At 39.8% G+C, this 14441-nt stretch overlaps 1 protein-coding gene across 1 annotated transcript in view; it reads right to left on the minus strand.

Annotated features, from left to right (window-relative positions):
- Nucleotides 1-12833: 12833 nt before the first annotated feature.
- The window catches only part of LOC120538131, a 38453-nt gene continuing 36845 nt past the window's right edge, over nt 12834-14441 (minus strand). Inside the window, exons 14-15 of the mRNA XM_039767565.1 lie at nt 13335-13400; nt 12834-13022 (exon numbers count right to left, since the gene is read on the minus strand). Of these exons, the coding sequence (XP_039623499.1) occupies nt 12834-13022; nt 13335-13400 (255 nt within the window). The remainder of the gene's footprint in view (nt 13023-13334; nt 13401-14441) is intronic.

Genomic DNA, 14441 nt, shown 5'->3' on the forward strand with positions numbered 1-14441 from the left:
CTCAGACAAGAAGAGAACCTGCAAAACTTCTGTCCGAGGAATCATTTGTCATAATAAACCTTCACTTAGACCTTCAGAACTTACAGTAAACCAGCGATAATCAGTGAAGTGCATTTGCCACTTCCGTTGGGGTTTCCCTGGACCATATAGTTTTACCATTCAGGCATTCTTTAATCTGTCTTGTCACCAACATATAAAGTAATGCATTATCACAACTGTGTAATGAAAAAGTGAACCCCGTGTCTGGTCTGCTTTCTTTCTAGGCCTGGCATTTTTAAATACTGTGCTTAAAAAGATGTGAATCATCAGTAAATAATAAATCCTTACCATTTTCTATTTCTGGTCAGGTCAGGGTTGTGGAGAATGCACTGGTAGAGCATGTTGCTGCACCTGCTACACCATGAAACAGCTCGGGATCCTGATTGGCAACCCTCCAGGCAGACACACGGTCCAGTTCCAGAAATGATCCCCTCCCAAACCTGCATCAGGGCATTAGTGAGCTCCTGGACAGTCTTTCGTGCTATGTGACAGAGTTGGATACATCGATAAATAACATCCTATTGGTTCTCAATCAAATTCAGGTCTGGAAAACATGTGGGCCAGTCAGTTCATAAATGCCTTTCTCATCCAGGAACTGCCTACATACTCTGGCCACGTGAGGCCAGGCATGGTCCTCCACCAGGAGGAACCCAGAGCCCACTGCACCAGTGCAAGGTCTGAAAGTGTCTCTGAGAATTTCACCCCAGTACCTAACAGCAGTCAGGGTACCATTGCCTAGCACAAGGAGGTCTGTATGACTCTCCAAGGATATGTCTCCTCAGACCATCAAAGACCTACCACCAAACCAGTCATGCTGAATGATGTTACAGGCTGCACAATGGTCACCAAGGCATCTTCAGGCACTTTCATGTCTGTCTCATGTTCTCAGTGTGAACCTGCTGTCATCTGTGAAGAGAACGGGGTGTGAATGGCACAGCTGCCTTATTTCTCTGGTGAATATCAAGCAGCATAGTGATGAGCTGTCAGCACAGGTCTAACTAGACGATGTTGGGTCCTCATGCCACCCTCATAGAGCCTGTTTATGAACATGCAGGCCAGTAGCCAGCTGGAGGTCATTTTGTAGGGCCCTGGAAGTGCTGCTCCTGTTCTTCCTCACACAAAGGAGCAGATACCAATCCTGCTGCTGGGTTGTTGCTCTTCTATGGCCCTGTCCAGCTCTCCTCTTGTAATGGCCCATCTGCTGGTATTTCCTCCATGCTCTTGAGACTGTGCTGGGAGGCAAAGCACAATTGCAGTTTTTTTGGAATCTAATCAAATAAGAGGCATTATTTTCATCAGTAAATTTTGATTCTGTATTTGGACTTTCATCTTGACAATGCAACATATAACTGCCTGTGATTGAATTTCGTTTCTTTCTCTCTATTAAATAAAATGATTTTTTCAAATGTTTGGCTCTGAGATTTGTTAATTGTCTTTGCAAAAGCTATTCTAATGGGAAACTGTTAATGTTTTAATACGAATGGCATATCAAGATCTCCTTTGTTGTGTAGTGTTATCCCCTGAAGATGTACTACATTACCTTTCATCTATACATCCTCCTTTCTACAGTAATTCGTGCGGTGGAAGACTGGCAGCGGTGGGTAGAGCAGCCAAAAATTGTACTGAAGTAAGAGTAGTGTTACTTCAAAATAATATTCAAGTATAAATAAAAAGTAATCATCCAAAAAATTACTCAAGTAAGAGTAAAAAAGTACTTGGTAAAAAGACTACTCAAGTACTGAGTAACTGATCATAAAAAATTATTTATTTTTTTAGAAATGTAATAAGACAGACAAAATATAAAATAATGTGCAAATTCTGCTATTTCCAAATAATAAAATAAAAAATGAGTAAAAATAAATAACATCTTTACAAAATAAAGATGCACAAATAACACAAAGTTCCAAATCTCAGTTTTTCACAACACAACTTTTGAAGCCGATGCCTACAGTAGGTAACATGTAAGTTTGAACAGTGCAAACTACTTACAGTGACAAGATATACTGTACACCAGGGGTGCCCAATGCGTCGATCACGATCGACCAGTAGATCGGAAAGGTAGTGCAGGTAGATTGTGTTGCATTCAAAAAAAATTTTTTTAAACATTAGTCTATTATATATATCCTCCCTATGGCATTTGCCACTTGATTGACATACAGGGCGGCCAGTCTGAGATCTCTTTACTTCTAACACGCTGATCATCCCACACGCACGATCAAATGCGCAAGCTACTGCAAAACTCCGGCAATCTAAGTGATCTAGTTAGCCTTCCAATTTATATCGACTAAAGAAGGGATTTAAAAAAAAATGTGTTGGTTATGGGCTGCATGTGGAATTGGAAGAGAATTTTTTTTCTCTCACAATGTCACAATCAAAGTGCGTTTGTCTGATCTGTCAATCTATCATTGCTATTCCAAAGAAGGAAAATGTGGAAAGGCACTTTGGAACTGTTCATAAAAACTACGAAACTGACTTCCTTCCGAAAAGCGATCTGAGAAAGAGAAAGGAGAGGGAACTAAAATCACAGTTAATCGGACAGCCGTCATTTTTCACTCGGCTGAATTCAAAAGCAAAGGCAGGCACATCGAAGCATCGTTCTGGGTGAGTCACTCGATCATTAAGCAGAAGAAGTCCTTCCAAGATTTTGAAATGGACTTGTGATTATTATTGCTACGCCTGTTTGGTGAAATGGAGTCTTGTGATTATTGCTGCTTCGTCTGATTGGTGAAACAGTCATGCAGTAAATCCACTGATGGATTCTCTCTGACAAAAATATTGCGCACTGTATCTAATAGAAAAAAAGTAACGATTCGAATGTTTCCCAATGTAGCAGAGTTTCTTAGCAGAGTAGCATTTCTTCTTCACAAATGTACTCAAGTAAAAGTAAAAAGTATGGTGCAGTAAAACTACTCTTAGAAATACAATTTTTTTAAAAAGTTACTCAAGTAAATGTAACAGAGTAAATGTAAGTCATTACTACCCACTTCTGAAGACCGGACGTTGTTAACGGTTGTAGTTATTCTTCGGGATATTGTAAGTTGATGTTTTCATCTTCGTCACAATCACCACCAACTGCTTCAGCATAGTCTATTGATACACATTTAACCAATTAGCTGTGTAACTCATCAACATTTTTGGTGTTAATTCATTTGACTTTATCATTTCTCAGTGCTAAGATTGCCCGTGTACTCATTTCTTATATTGATAACCCTTCGTGATGAAATTCTTCAATAAGATTTGGAAGTAATACGTCTTCTTTAATTGGCAACTTAAAGTGAGGAAAACGTTATAAGAGCAGAGAGAGCAGAAACTGTGCCTGACAAAAGCACTCACACGAATGAGAGGTAAGAGGACTGTGTGCGTGGGCCGTTAACTGGAAATGGTTGTGAGAGGGTGGGACTTGAAAGAATCGCATGGCCAATGTCTAAACTCACAGGACTTGAAAAAATCTTCCAAAAAGATTTGTAGCAGGATTTTAGATGTTTTTATATAATAGTGAGATTTAATTATATTTTCATTTACCTATTTCAGTGACGCCGCATGGAATGGGAAATAAACCTTTAAATAAAAACTGTAATTTTTCACCTGTCAGAGTTAAGAGGGTGGGATTTAGGGAGCACTGTGTTTTGATTGGTGAACCATCAGTAGAGTTGACAGAATCCTAAATCCAAAGAGGACTGTTTCATTTATGTTAGGTAGAATGCCCAGAGGGGACTGGGCGGTCTCATGGTCTGGAATCCCTACAGATTTTATTTTTTTCTCCAGCCGTCTGAAGTTTTTTTGTTTTTTCTGTCCCCCCGGCCATTGAACCTTACTCTTATTCGATGTTAATTAATGTTGATTTATTTTGTTTTATAATTATGTCTTTCATTTTTCTATTTTTTAATATGTAAAGCACTTTGAGCTACTGTTTGTATGAAAATGTGCTATATAAATAAATGTTGTTGTTGTTGTTGTTGACATGAAGTTTTGGTCAACAAGGGCCATATTCACAGCAGACATTTCAGATGCAAGTGTTGTGATGATGAATTCATGACTTCTTGATTTAAAGTAGCCACTTTTGCACAGTAATTGTGGACAACGTTTTCTTGCACTTGAATCTGCCATAGATAGACACAGTCACAGGTTTGAGCATCTGACTCACCAATGAGAAAAATATTTAAAAATGTGAAAACTGACTCCTTGATGAACTAATTTTAAAAATATAAAATATTCCAGCTTTCAAATCAGTTAACTAAGCTCCCAAATACACCTGAATGTTACACCATGCATAGCTTTCTGAACTTTTTTTTACTGTACTGTGCTATAGTCTTGAATTATACAATTTATAACAATATATTTAAGGTTTAAAAGTAAAATAAGCTGTGTTTTATTGAAAAACAAAATGATTATTGAGTACGTGGTTGAAACATTTATTTAAGACAGCTCATATTTATTTTATGTTACAATTGTTTACAGATATGTTTTACAATTGGCTAAGCAATTTACTCAGTGCCATGCAGCCTGATGGTTTTAGGTTCAGGACTATGAAATACCATTTGTGTCGAAACGAAATCAATAAAATTGAATAAAATAAACAATCACATGCAAAAGTGCAAATATCTTTATATATAGATCTACAACCTGCCACATAAGTGAACCAGCCAATGTGGCACACTGTCTGAAGGGAAGTAAAAGTGCATACACCTGATGAGCCCCAATTAGGGCAAAACACGTGTCATGTACTTTTTGTATAATTTGGCAGGTACCATATTTTATATATATATATATATATATATATATATATATATATATATATACTGTATATATATATATATATATATATATGAGACAAGCAAGTGCACTGTCACCAACATTATCTCCTTTTCCCTCCACAGTACTGAGAAGATGCCCAGCAAGGGCAACTGACTCCGCCCATTTTCAATCTTAGTCAAATAAATCCTGGGTGTCACCAGAAGGAGGCGTCTCATTTTTAAACTGAGCAGACCACAGAACGGAGTTCCTCCAAGACAAACCTGCTCAACTGAGCGACCTAAAACAAGCCAAGGAAGTTACTTTTCTTTTTTTTATTCTAAGCAGGTTCAACTGGGCACTATGTCTACATAGAGGGTCACCTGGAATTTCCAGCCTCAGTCATTCTGCATTAATGTGTGTCTATGCGATTTTTTCACAGGCATTTTCTGAGCAGACACGCCACTTGGTCAGTCTTAAACTAATGAGCTCTTCATCACTTTCACATAATGTTGTAATGGCATATTGTACCCAGTTGGAGTTGTTGAGGACGCAGATGAAAAATGAACTGATATTCTTGAAGTCTGAAGTGATTGTGAGCAGGCATTAATGCTGAACAGGCTGCATCCTGGTGTGGAGGCTGTTGTGAGAGTCTTTGTCAAGGGTTCCTCAAGATCCGACTCTGCTCATGATAGATAATATCTGGCCAATGCCCGTTATGTGCTTGTTTGGAAGGCACTGTGTGCTCCATGGCATAGGCGGCCTAATTATTTTTTAAATATAGGATATCCAAAAGAAACGAGAAGATAAAATGAGCAATTCTGTAGGAGGAGATTTTGCTCCAAACTGAACTGGAGATGTTGACCTACAGTATGGATATTAATTTCCAGTGGAACACTGTCACCTTCATTTCTGAAATAAATGTTGATTTTCCTGAAAAAGAAGATCAAGGAAATATAGTAATTAAAATATTATAAAAGAAGAAAAGCATTAGGCTACACAAGAAAAAAAAAGAGTATATTTGAAGTTTTTCATATTTTATCAATTGATCCCTCTTATTCTTTAAGTATAATATTCCATTTTATTCTATTCTGTACAGCATATGCACAACAAAAGTCTAAAATGAAAGAATACAGTCACTTATTTAGTTTAAACACGTTAATGTTATGCAATATCTGTTAGCCATATTTTCAACCAGTTTAAAAATAAAACTGACATGCTCACAGAAAATTGTTTACAACTTTACAACCTCAAAATATTTCACAATCATTTTAAACTCTCACTCTGGCTGACCATTGTTTTGCAGCAGAGAAGGAGCCTCTTACAGCTCATTTCAAAGATATTTGAAACATTGAAGCACAATGTTGAAAGTTAAAATTATTTATTTTCTAGTGTTTTGTACAACAATTAAAACATTAGCAACTCACTATTTATTTCTCTGACCATTTTCTAAATCCGCCTCTTCCTCTACTGTACCACAGGAAGCCGGAGCCTACAATATTGGGAGCAAAAAATAAAATATGCAAAATCTGTTCTGTCAGTCTCTGGGCTGGAAATCAAACTCTTGATTGTGATGTCGCAGTACTAATCAATGTTCAATCATGTGAACAAAATGTCATTGATATTTATAAATGAAGGCTGCAAAAAAAATGACTGCTTCCATCAATGATGAAGAGATTTGTGCTGTAAAAACTGCAAAATCTTTACAGCATTACAGAAGAATATTAAAGTAGTAAATGGATTCATATATTCATCTATCCATTTCATATCCCATATGCCTGGGTCTTGTTTGTAGGAAAGAAGTGCCTATGCTGGCAGCATCGAATGTAAGGTGGAATCCAAGCCAAGGTAGGTCACTTGTTCGCCACACGACTTATTTGTGCACATACCTGTACCCACTTATGCACAGTCATAAAATCATATCTCTGGGATGTGGGAATAAAACAAACTGGAGTATCCAGAGAAAACCCACACCGACAGACTTTGATCTGAGCCCAGCACTGCACATCTGTTAAACAGCAGCTCTAACCACAGCACCACTATTCCAGCCTCAACAAACACAGTTAACCTCTATTAATACTTTTTGTAAATGTATTCCTGAATAGTGCCAAATGCACCAGTATCAAAGGCAGTATGGGATTTGCCGTTGTTCTTGATTTATACAAATAAAGCAAAAACGTAGGAAAAATAAAACAAAATAGAACTTTATTTGTCTCTAGGGGAAATTTGACCTTTTACAGAAGCTCTTTAAGTAGATAAATAAATATATATACGGCTGGGACACCCCTGTGATGGAAGGACCGGTGGAGAGCACATATTCGGGGCAATATCTCCCCCGGAACACGAGAGGGCAACCCCCCTGGACTGCATTGTGGCCACGGGTTGGGAGCTTGGAAGCTCAACCCTGCTCGGGCCAGTTTCTACCACCAGGGGGCGTCTGGTCAGTTCAGCAGCCCTGGACTGCAGCACTTCCGCCACACTCGGATGAGTATCGAAAAGCACCTGGAGCACTTCAGGGTGCACTATGAAAGAGGCCGCCTCATTTGTTTGAGGAGAACGCTTGCTAGGAGAGGAGTGGAGGCGGCAGAGAAGAGAAGAGAGAAAGAGAGAAAGAAAAAGAGAGAGAAGGCAAGAAAAAGGCAAGAAAAGAAATAAAAGTGTAGCGCATTGCTTTTGCACTTGTGTGGTCTGCCTGTCTGCATCCAGGTTTGGAGAGCAGTATAGCCTACGTTATATTCCACTATATATATACTGGGCGGCACGGTGGCACAGTGGTAGCGCTGCTGCCTCGCAGTTAGGAGATCCAGGTTCGCTTCCCGGGTCCTCCCTGCGTGGAGTTTGCTTGTTCTCCCCGAGTCTGCGTGGGTTTCCTCCGGGCACTCCGGTTTCCTCCCACAGTCCAAAGACATGCAGGTTAGGTGGATTGGCGATTCTAAATTGGCCCTAGTGTGTGCTTGGTGTGTGGGTGTGTTTGTGTGTGTCCTGCGGTGGGTTGGCACCCTGCCCAGGATTGGTTCCTGCCTTGTGCCCTGTGTTGGCTGGGATTGGCTCCGGCAGACCCCCGTGACCCTGTATTCGGATTCAGCAGGTTAGAAAATGAATGAATGAATATATATATATACTAGGGGGCTTACCCCTACTCGCTTTGCTCACCAACCCCCCCTTGCCTGCACTATGTGCCAGCCAGTTTGTGTCACTTGTATTGTGAAGAGGGGGTTTGAACGCACCCCAGGGAGATGTGGTTGCTCCTCTGAAGCCTCCTGTTAAACGGTGATACAATGGGAAACAAGTAAATTTTTTTTTACCTCCTCTTTGGTTGCTCTTGGCTTTCTGCTGGTGCCATGCCGTGTGATCTCGATCTCGCGCAGTGTTTCGAACATTTAAAAGCCTGTACAGCAGCTGTCCTACTCTTTGCTTTTATTTCCACCCCAGTGTGGTTAAATCTGTTGGCACAAAGTCTTGTCTTGTGGGACTTGAGTTCTTGATATTTTTTAGTTTTTGAATTTAAAAACGGAATAAGAATCTGAAAATATAACAACATCACATTAAAGTTCGATAAATTTTGAAAGAATGATACCAAACATATATATGAAGGTTTTAAAATAAGCCTGATTTAAAGTGTGATAAAAAAGTGACATAAAAACGTCACATAAAGTTGTTTTACAAAATCGTTGCACTTTTAGTCTTAGGATTTTACATATACTGCGGTGGGCTGGCGGCCTGCCCGGTGTTTGTTCCTGCCTTACGCCCTGTGTTGGCTGGGATTAGCTCCAGCAGACCCCTGTGACCCTGTAGTTAGGATATAGCGGGTTGGATGATGGATTGATGGATTTTATATATATATATATATATATGTTTATAATATATCTAAATATATATATATATATGTATATAATGTCACACACATGTGTTTAGGAGACAACTAAAGGGCTTGAATACATGTGATTACACGCTGGACTAGGGGGTGGCGAAGTGAGCTAATTTTCCCTCTCGATCTTTTGTTTACCATTCTAGGAAAATCCCGCCCGGCTCTGGGTCAGCCAATGACGTCACTTCCGGTAATGATGACATCACTTCCTCCACTGGCCTTTAAAGCTGCCATCTTGTGGCAAGAGAATCAGTTCTGTTTTGGACTCTGTTATGTAAACATGAAAACTCTTTTGAATCAATTTTGCAGCCGGGTACAATTATATGGGTGGCTGCCCCAAACCTTCTCAACGTCTTGTGGTTGTTTTTGTGACTATATATATATATATATATATATATATATATATATATATATATATATATATATATATATATTATAAACACACACACCAGAATAACTAAAATGGAAGAAAATTGGAAAGAAACAAAACTTCTGACTTGGCTGTCTCAGTCTCAATGAGGCATTGTGCAGACAGATGAGTATATACAGTATAAAAGCAAACTACTTCAATTTGGATTACTTATTTTGAAATACGCATTTGGTCTAAAGCTAAAGGTCTCACAGACACAGTGCACTGGAATGTAATAATAATACATTTTATTTATGTAGCGCCTTCTCCATGCTCAAAGCACTTCACAGAGTTTAAGAACGAATGGCAGGGTGTACAGTATATAGCATTGTACTAAACCAGATAAATAAATAAAGAAGAGTAAGATAGTAAATTCAGAGAAAAGCCTAACAGACAACTTGATTGATGGTCCAGCACACACACACACAGGTTCCATGAGCTTCTTGACAGAGAAGTAAACTGATAGAAGGGTAATAAAGTCAGGTAGAGCTAAAAGCCTTCCTGAACAGATGACTTTTGAGTTGTTTTTTTTTAAAAGAATTCATGGAGTCAGCTGGTCTAATTAGTTTCGGTAGGTCATTCCAGAGTCTGGGCGAGACTAGTAGACCAGACAACAGTGACTTGCCAAGGCTTTCTAGGTTGTAAGAGCAAAAAGATCCATCCATTCATCCTGCTTATCCAATTGAAAATTGTATGGAGAAAAGAAGATGGAAAGCTTAAACACTTACCTCCATGAATGAGTCACGCACTTTTTGCTTTTTGCATGTCAGTCTTTGTTGCTGGAAAGAAGCACAATAGTACAAAAGAACACTGGTCAATCATATTATTCATCCATCTAATTAATCTGTTATAAAAATATTCATTCTAGTTCAGAGCCATAGGAGGTACAGCTTGTTCTGGTCAAAATGACTGTGGATGGTGATAAAAAGGATGCACTCATTCTTGCAGTTCTATTATGCATGCGTATAGGATATTGAAGACAAACTGATGCAGACACACTACATAGAAATCACAGTTTTTTTAGGATGTGTGAGGCAACATGGCTAACCAAAAAGTTTGATTATCAGTCTGAAAAACTGTTTATAAAAGTAAGTGACTCTCTATTTCACATAATTATTTTCTTTGCTCCAGTTCATCTTACTTCCTGGTAACACTTAAGCCAGGTTTATATTTCACGCGATGTGACGCATGCTCCAGCAGACACTCCTGCTACTCAAGCATTTTACTGTTTAAACTTGCGTGCGTACAGAAATCTGGAGGAATCCACCAGGTGACAGTGCACCGTGCATCATCATGGTGAGAACAAATTTGGCTTTGCTGTGTTGTGAATTGCCTGTAACACCCATTAAATTCCAATGACACCTGTGACAGTTTAGGGTTTTCTCGCACCCTTGTACCCTCAGACCACACGTCAGACACCAGATAAAAGTCCAAATAATTGATTTATTATCATAATAAGTGCACAAAGCACCCTCCACTCCCAAATACTCATATAAATCACAATAATAACTACAATAAACAATTCCTCCACTCCCAGACGCTTAGCCACCCTGCCTCCCAACTCAGCTCATCTGTCTGGGTTCTCCCACAGTTCTTTATAGTCCTTGACCCGGAAGTGTTTGTCCCTCAGTCCGTGTGACTTTCTATCACTTCCGGGTCATGTAAAAACTTCTCTTTTTCTTCAGCCTGGAAGTATATCATTTCTTCCGTTTCTACGATTGTGAAATACTTCCGGGTTATAGGGAAAGTATAAGTCCCTGGGCCTCCCTGCAGTGTCCTCCGGTGGCCCCCATGGTATCCAGCAAGGCTGTGGTGAAAAATGCCAAGTTCCATGATGCCCTGCTGGAATTCGGGGCCCTTCCATGTTGCAGGGATGGCTCCATCTGGCGGTTTGGGGTTGTTGGCTGGGATACACGGCCGGCAATCCCTCACACACCTTACCGCAATATCTCTGAAAAGGAGGTTTAATGATTAAACCCATCAATCCAGGGATGTGTCCATTCCAGCAAGCATTGGGCACAAGGCAGAAGCAATCCCTGGATGGGGCATCAGCTCATCGCAAGATGAATACAAGCACACACATACACACTGTCGTTATTTTAGTGTCACCAAATCTGCATATGTTTTGAAGGAAACCAGAGCACAGTGTGGAAACCCACCAGGAAAACATGTAAATTCTAGGCAGAGAATACCAGCAACGTGACTCCTTGGGAGACAGCAATGCTACTGCTCCGCCACTGTGTTACCCCCATGTGTGTAATTATTAACAGTATTCATTATTTAAAAGAAATGAACGATTTATCTGTAAAATGTAACACACATACTTTATTGCATTTCATCATGAAAGTGATATCAAGTATAAATCTTAGGATTCTAAATGTGCAGAGAGTTGGAATATCAGACATTTAATGTGTTCTGTGTGGTGATCTATTGCTGTGAAGTCAGGAGGAAGCCCGAGAAAAAAAAAAAAAACGGCACAGAAGACGGTATGTGAGACTTTTAAAATGTATCGTGTCATTACAATCTGGAATATACGATGCTTCAATATAAAAGCACCACAAATGCATCTGTATGTCGGCATTTTGCTTCACCACATCGAACCATTCATCAAACATCGAAGAAGGCACATCGATCTCGTAGGATCCGCGTAGCGTCTTTCTGTCACATGTAGATAGTAAATGGAGACTCTGATGTCACGTTCCAACTTTTAGCACACTGCGTCCCCCGACTTTTTGCTGGTACTGCAACTCGCACACACGTAGCGTTAATTTCTGAGGACCTGCTCAGAGGACGTGTCAAATGAATGCTGGGAACGTGTGGCAGCCATGATGCGTGCGCGTACGTGTTCTGAACGTATAAATGAGTATAAATGAGCCCTAATGCAGAAGTCATAAGATGTACTGTGGTGAAGTGATTTCTAGTGTATAAGTTGATAAATATGTTATATATCTTTATTTATAAACTAGGCCATGCAAATGTAATATTAGATTGTGTTTCAAGAGGCATATTTTACTTCATTGATGATAACAGCAGTGCTTTGATGTTAAGCTAACCAACACCCCCAGTCTTTAACGCTGACTCAAGATATGAAGTTTATAATGAGGGGGATGGAACATCAGACTGGCTTGTCAAGGGTAACTGTGTTTGGACTGAGAGCCTACAAGCCATCCACCCCAGGAAGGCCATAAACTGACTAAACAAAAAAACTGGGGGATGAAATGCACCTGAGCACTTCCATTGGTAATTGATCACGATGGGACTGCAAAATGAATTATATTGGTCTCAAGTATAGCTGTTTATGATTGGTTTTGAATCGGAGGCCATGATGACCCATTGGTTTGTGTTTTTTGGTAAGAACGGTATAAAGTTGGTCATCTTGCCTATACCTCTCTCTTTTAACATTTGGCCATGATGGGAAAAACCTAGTGATGAAGACAACTCAATATTGACAGCCATATTGAGACAGGCAAGTGACCTGTTTCAAAACTTTACTCAATGGCCACGGTATCTCCAGACTCTTTCATGTCTGTCACAGTGTGAACCTGCTCTCATCTGTAAAGAGAGAACGGGGCACCAAGGGCAGAGCTGCCAATTGAGCTGCACAGTGATGGGCTGTGAGCACAGGTCCCACTAGAGGAAACTTGGCCCTCACGCCACCCTTACAGATTCTGTCTCTGACAGTTTGTTAAGAAACATGCACACCAGTAGCCAGCTGGAGGTCATTTTGTAGGGTACTGGCACGTTCCTCCTGTTCCTCCTCACACAAAGGAGCAGATACAAGTCCTACTACTGGTTTGGTGCCTTTTTATAGCCCTGGCCAGCTGTCCTCGTGTAACAGCCTGGAATCTCCTCCATGTTCTTGAGAATGTACTGGGAGTCACAGCAAACCTTTTTGCAACAGCATGTTTGGATGTACCATCCTAGAGGAGCTGGACCACCTGTGCAACCTGAATCAGCTGCCGGTACCCCCTCATGCTAGGGACACCAGCAAAATGCAAAACTAGGGAAGAATCAGTCAGGAGGGATAAGGAGGGAGCAATATTTCTGTGGCCACCATTCCCTCTTTGGGGGTGTCTTGCTGTTGTCACTCCAGTGCACTTGTTGTCATTTTCTTTTGCACTAAAACAGCTGACATTGATTCACAATCGCTTGTGCTGCCTAACTGGACAGACTGATATCCCTGAAGTGTCATTGACTTGGTGTTAGTCTGTGATGATTCATTGTTTTTTCTTAATTTTTTTAGCAGTGCAGTATATAAAAGATAAATAAATAATGCACCGAACGTACCTTAATCACGTCATCCAGTGATATCCTTAGGCGTTCATCCAGGTCATCAAATGTTCCTCCCAATTTCTATAAAGAGACATTAATATTATAATTTTCTGTTTGCAGCAAATGTACTGAATAAATAATTTATGACTGTGATTTATGTTTTACTTGTTTTTTCAGACATAACAGAACATAACATTGCAGACTTTGGCCCTAGCCCTTTGAGCTACGTCTTTGACTTTTGGTTTCTGTGGTGATTTAGTTTTGACCTTTTGATTCTTGACTTTTTTTGGATCCTCCCTCTGGGACATCTTCTTTTCTAACTTTCACTGTCATTTTTAGGACAAGACTGTCTCTTTTTTATTCAGAGCTATGAGATAAAATAACCCATTTTACATTGGGCCTGTGATTCCTGAAAAACACAATGTTAAATTAATTACATTTAAATTACAAATATCTTTGAGACATCTACAACATACAGCTCTGATAGCTGCAACTAGGGCTCAGGTAGTTTATGTATGGAAACCCATAATTTAAGTATTTAAATGCTGTGATGGTATATCTCATGAATTGAGGAGACTTTTTAATCAATAAATCTTTCCAGTGTGTAGAAACCACGACTGCCAAGTTGATTTTTTGCCTGAAGCTCTGATACCTAACAGAAGTCTTAATAATTTTCTTTCACTAAATGCATGGCAGAATGGATCCAAGAAAATCTTACGAATGGTTTATTAGGCTGCCCAATTAACCCAGTAGGACTGGCTTCTTTTCTACTGAAAATGATTTGTATTAGCTCAGTATGTAAATTCTGGGGCGCTACTGCAAATGAGAGCAGGGTGACATGTTATTAGAGTAGGTAGTGTTGCTGTTTTACAAATCCAGCACTCAGTTGTCTATGTGGAGTTTGTGTTTTTCCTGTTTCTATACGTGTTTCCTCTGAGTCTTCTAGCTTACTTCCTAAATCCCCAAAGACAGGCAGGTTACATTGACATGCAACTGTAAACTGTCCCCTGTGTGAGTGCAATTTGGACCTGCGATGGGATTAGGTCCTGTCTGAGAGCGTTTATTGGTGCCCCATGCAGCACTAAATTGAATTAAGCAGGTTTGAAAATGGCTGACAGACTA

Source organism: Polypterus senegalus, chromosome 10, assembly GCF_016835505.1.
Source record: "Polypterus senegalus isolate Bchr_013 chromosome 10, ASM1683550v1, whole genome shotgun sequence".
NCBI classification, from domain to species: domain Eukaryota; kingdom Metazoa; phylum Chordata; class Cladistia; order Polypteriformes; family Polypteridae; genus Polypterus; species Polypterus senegalus.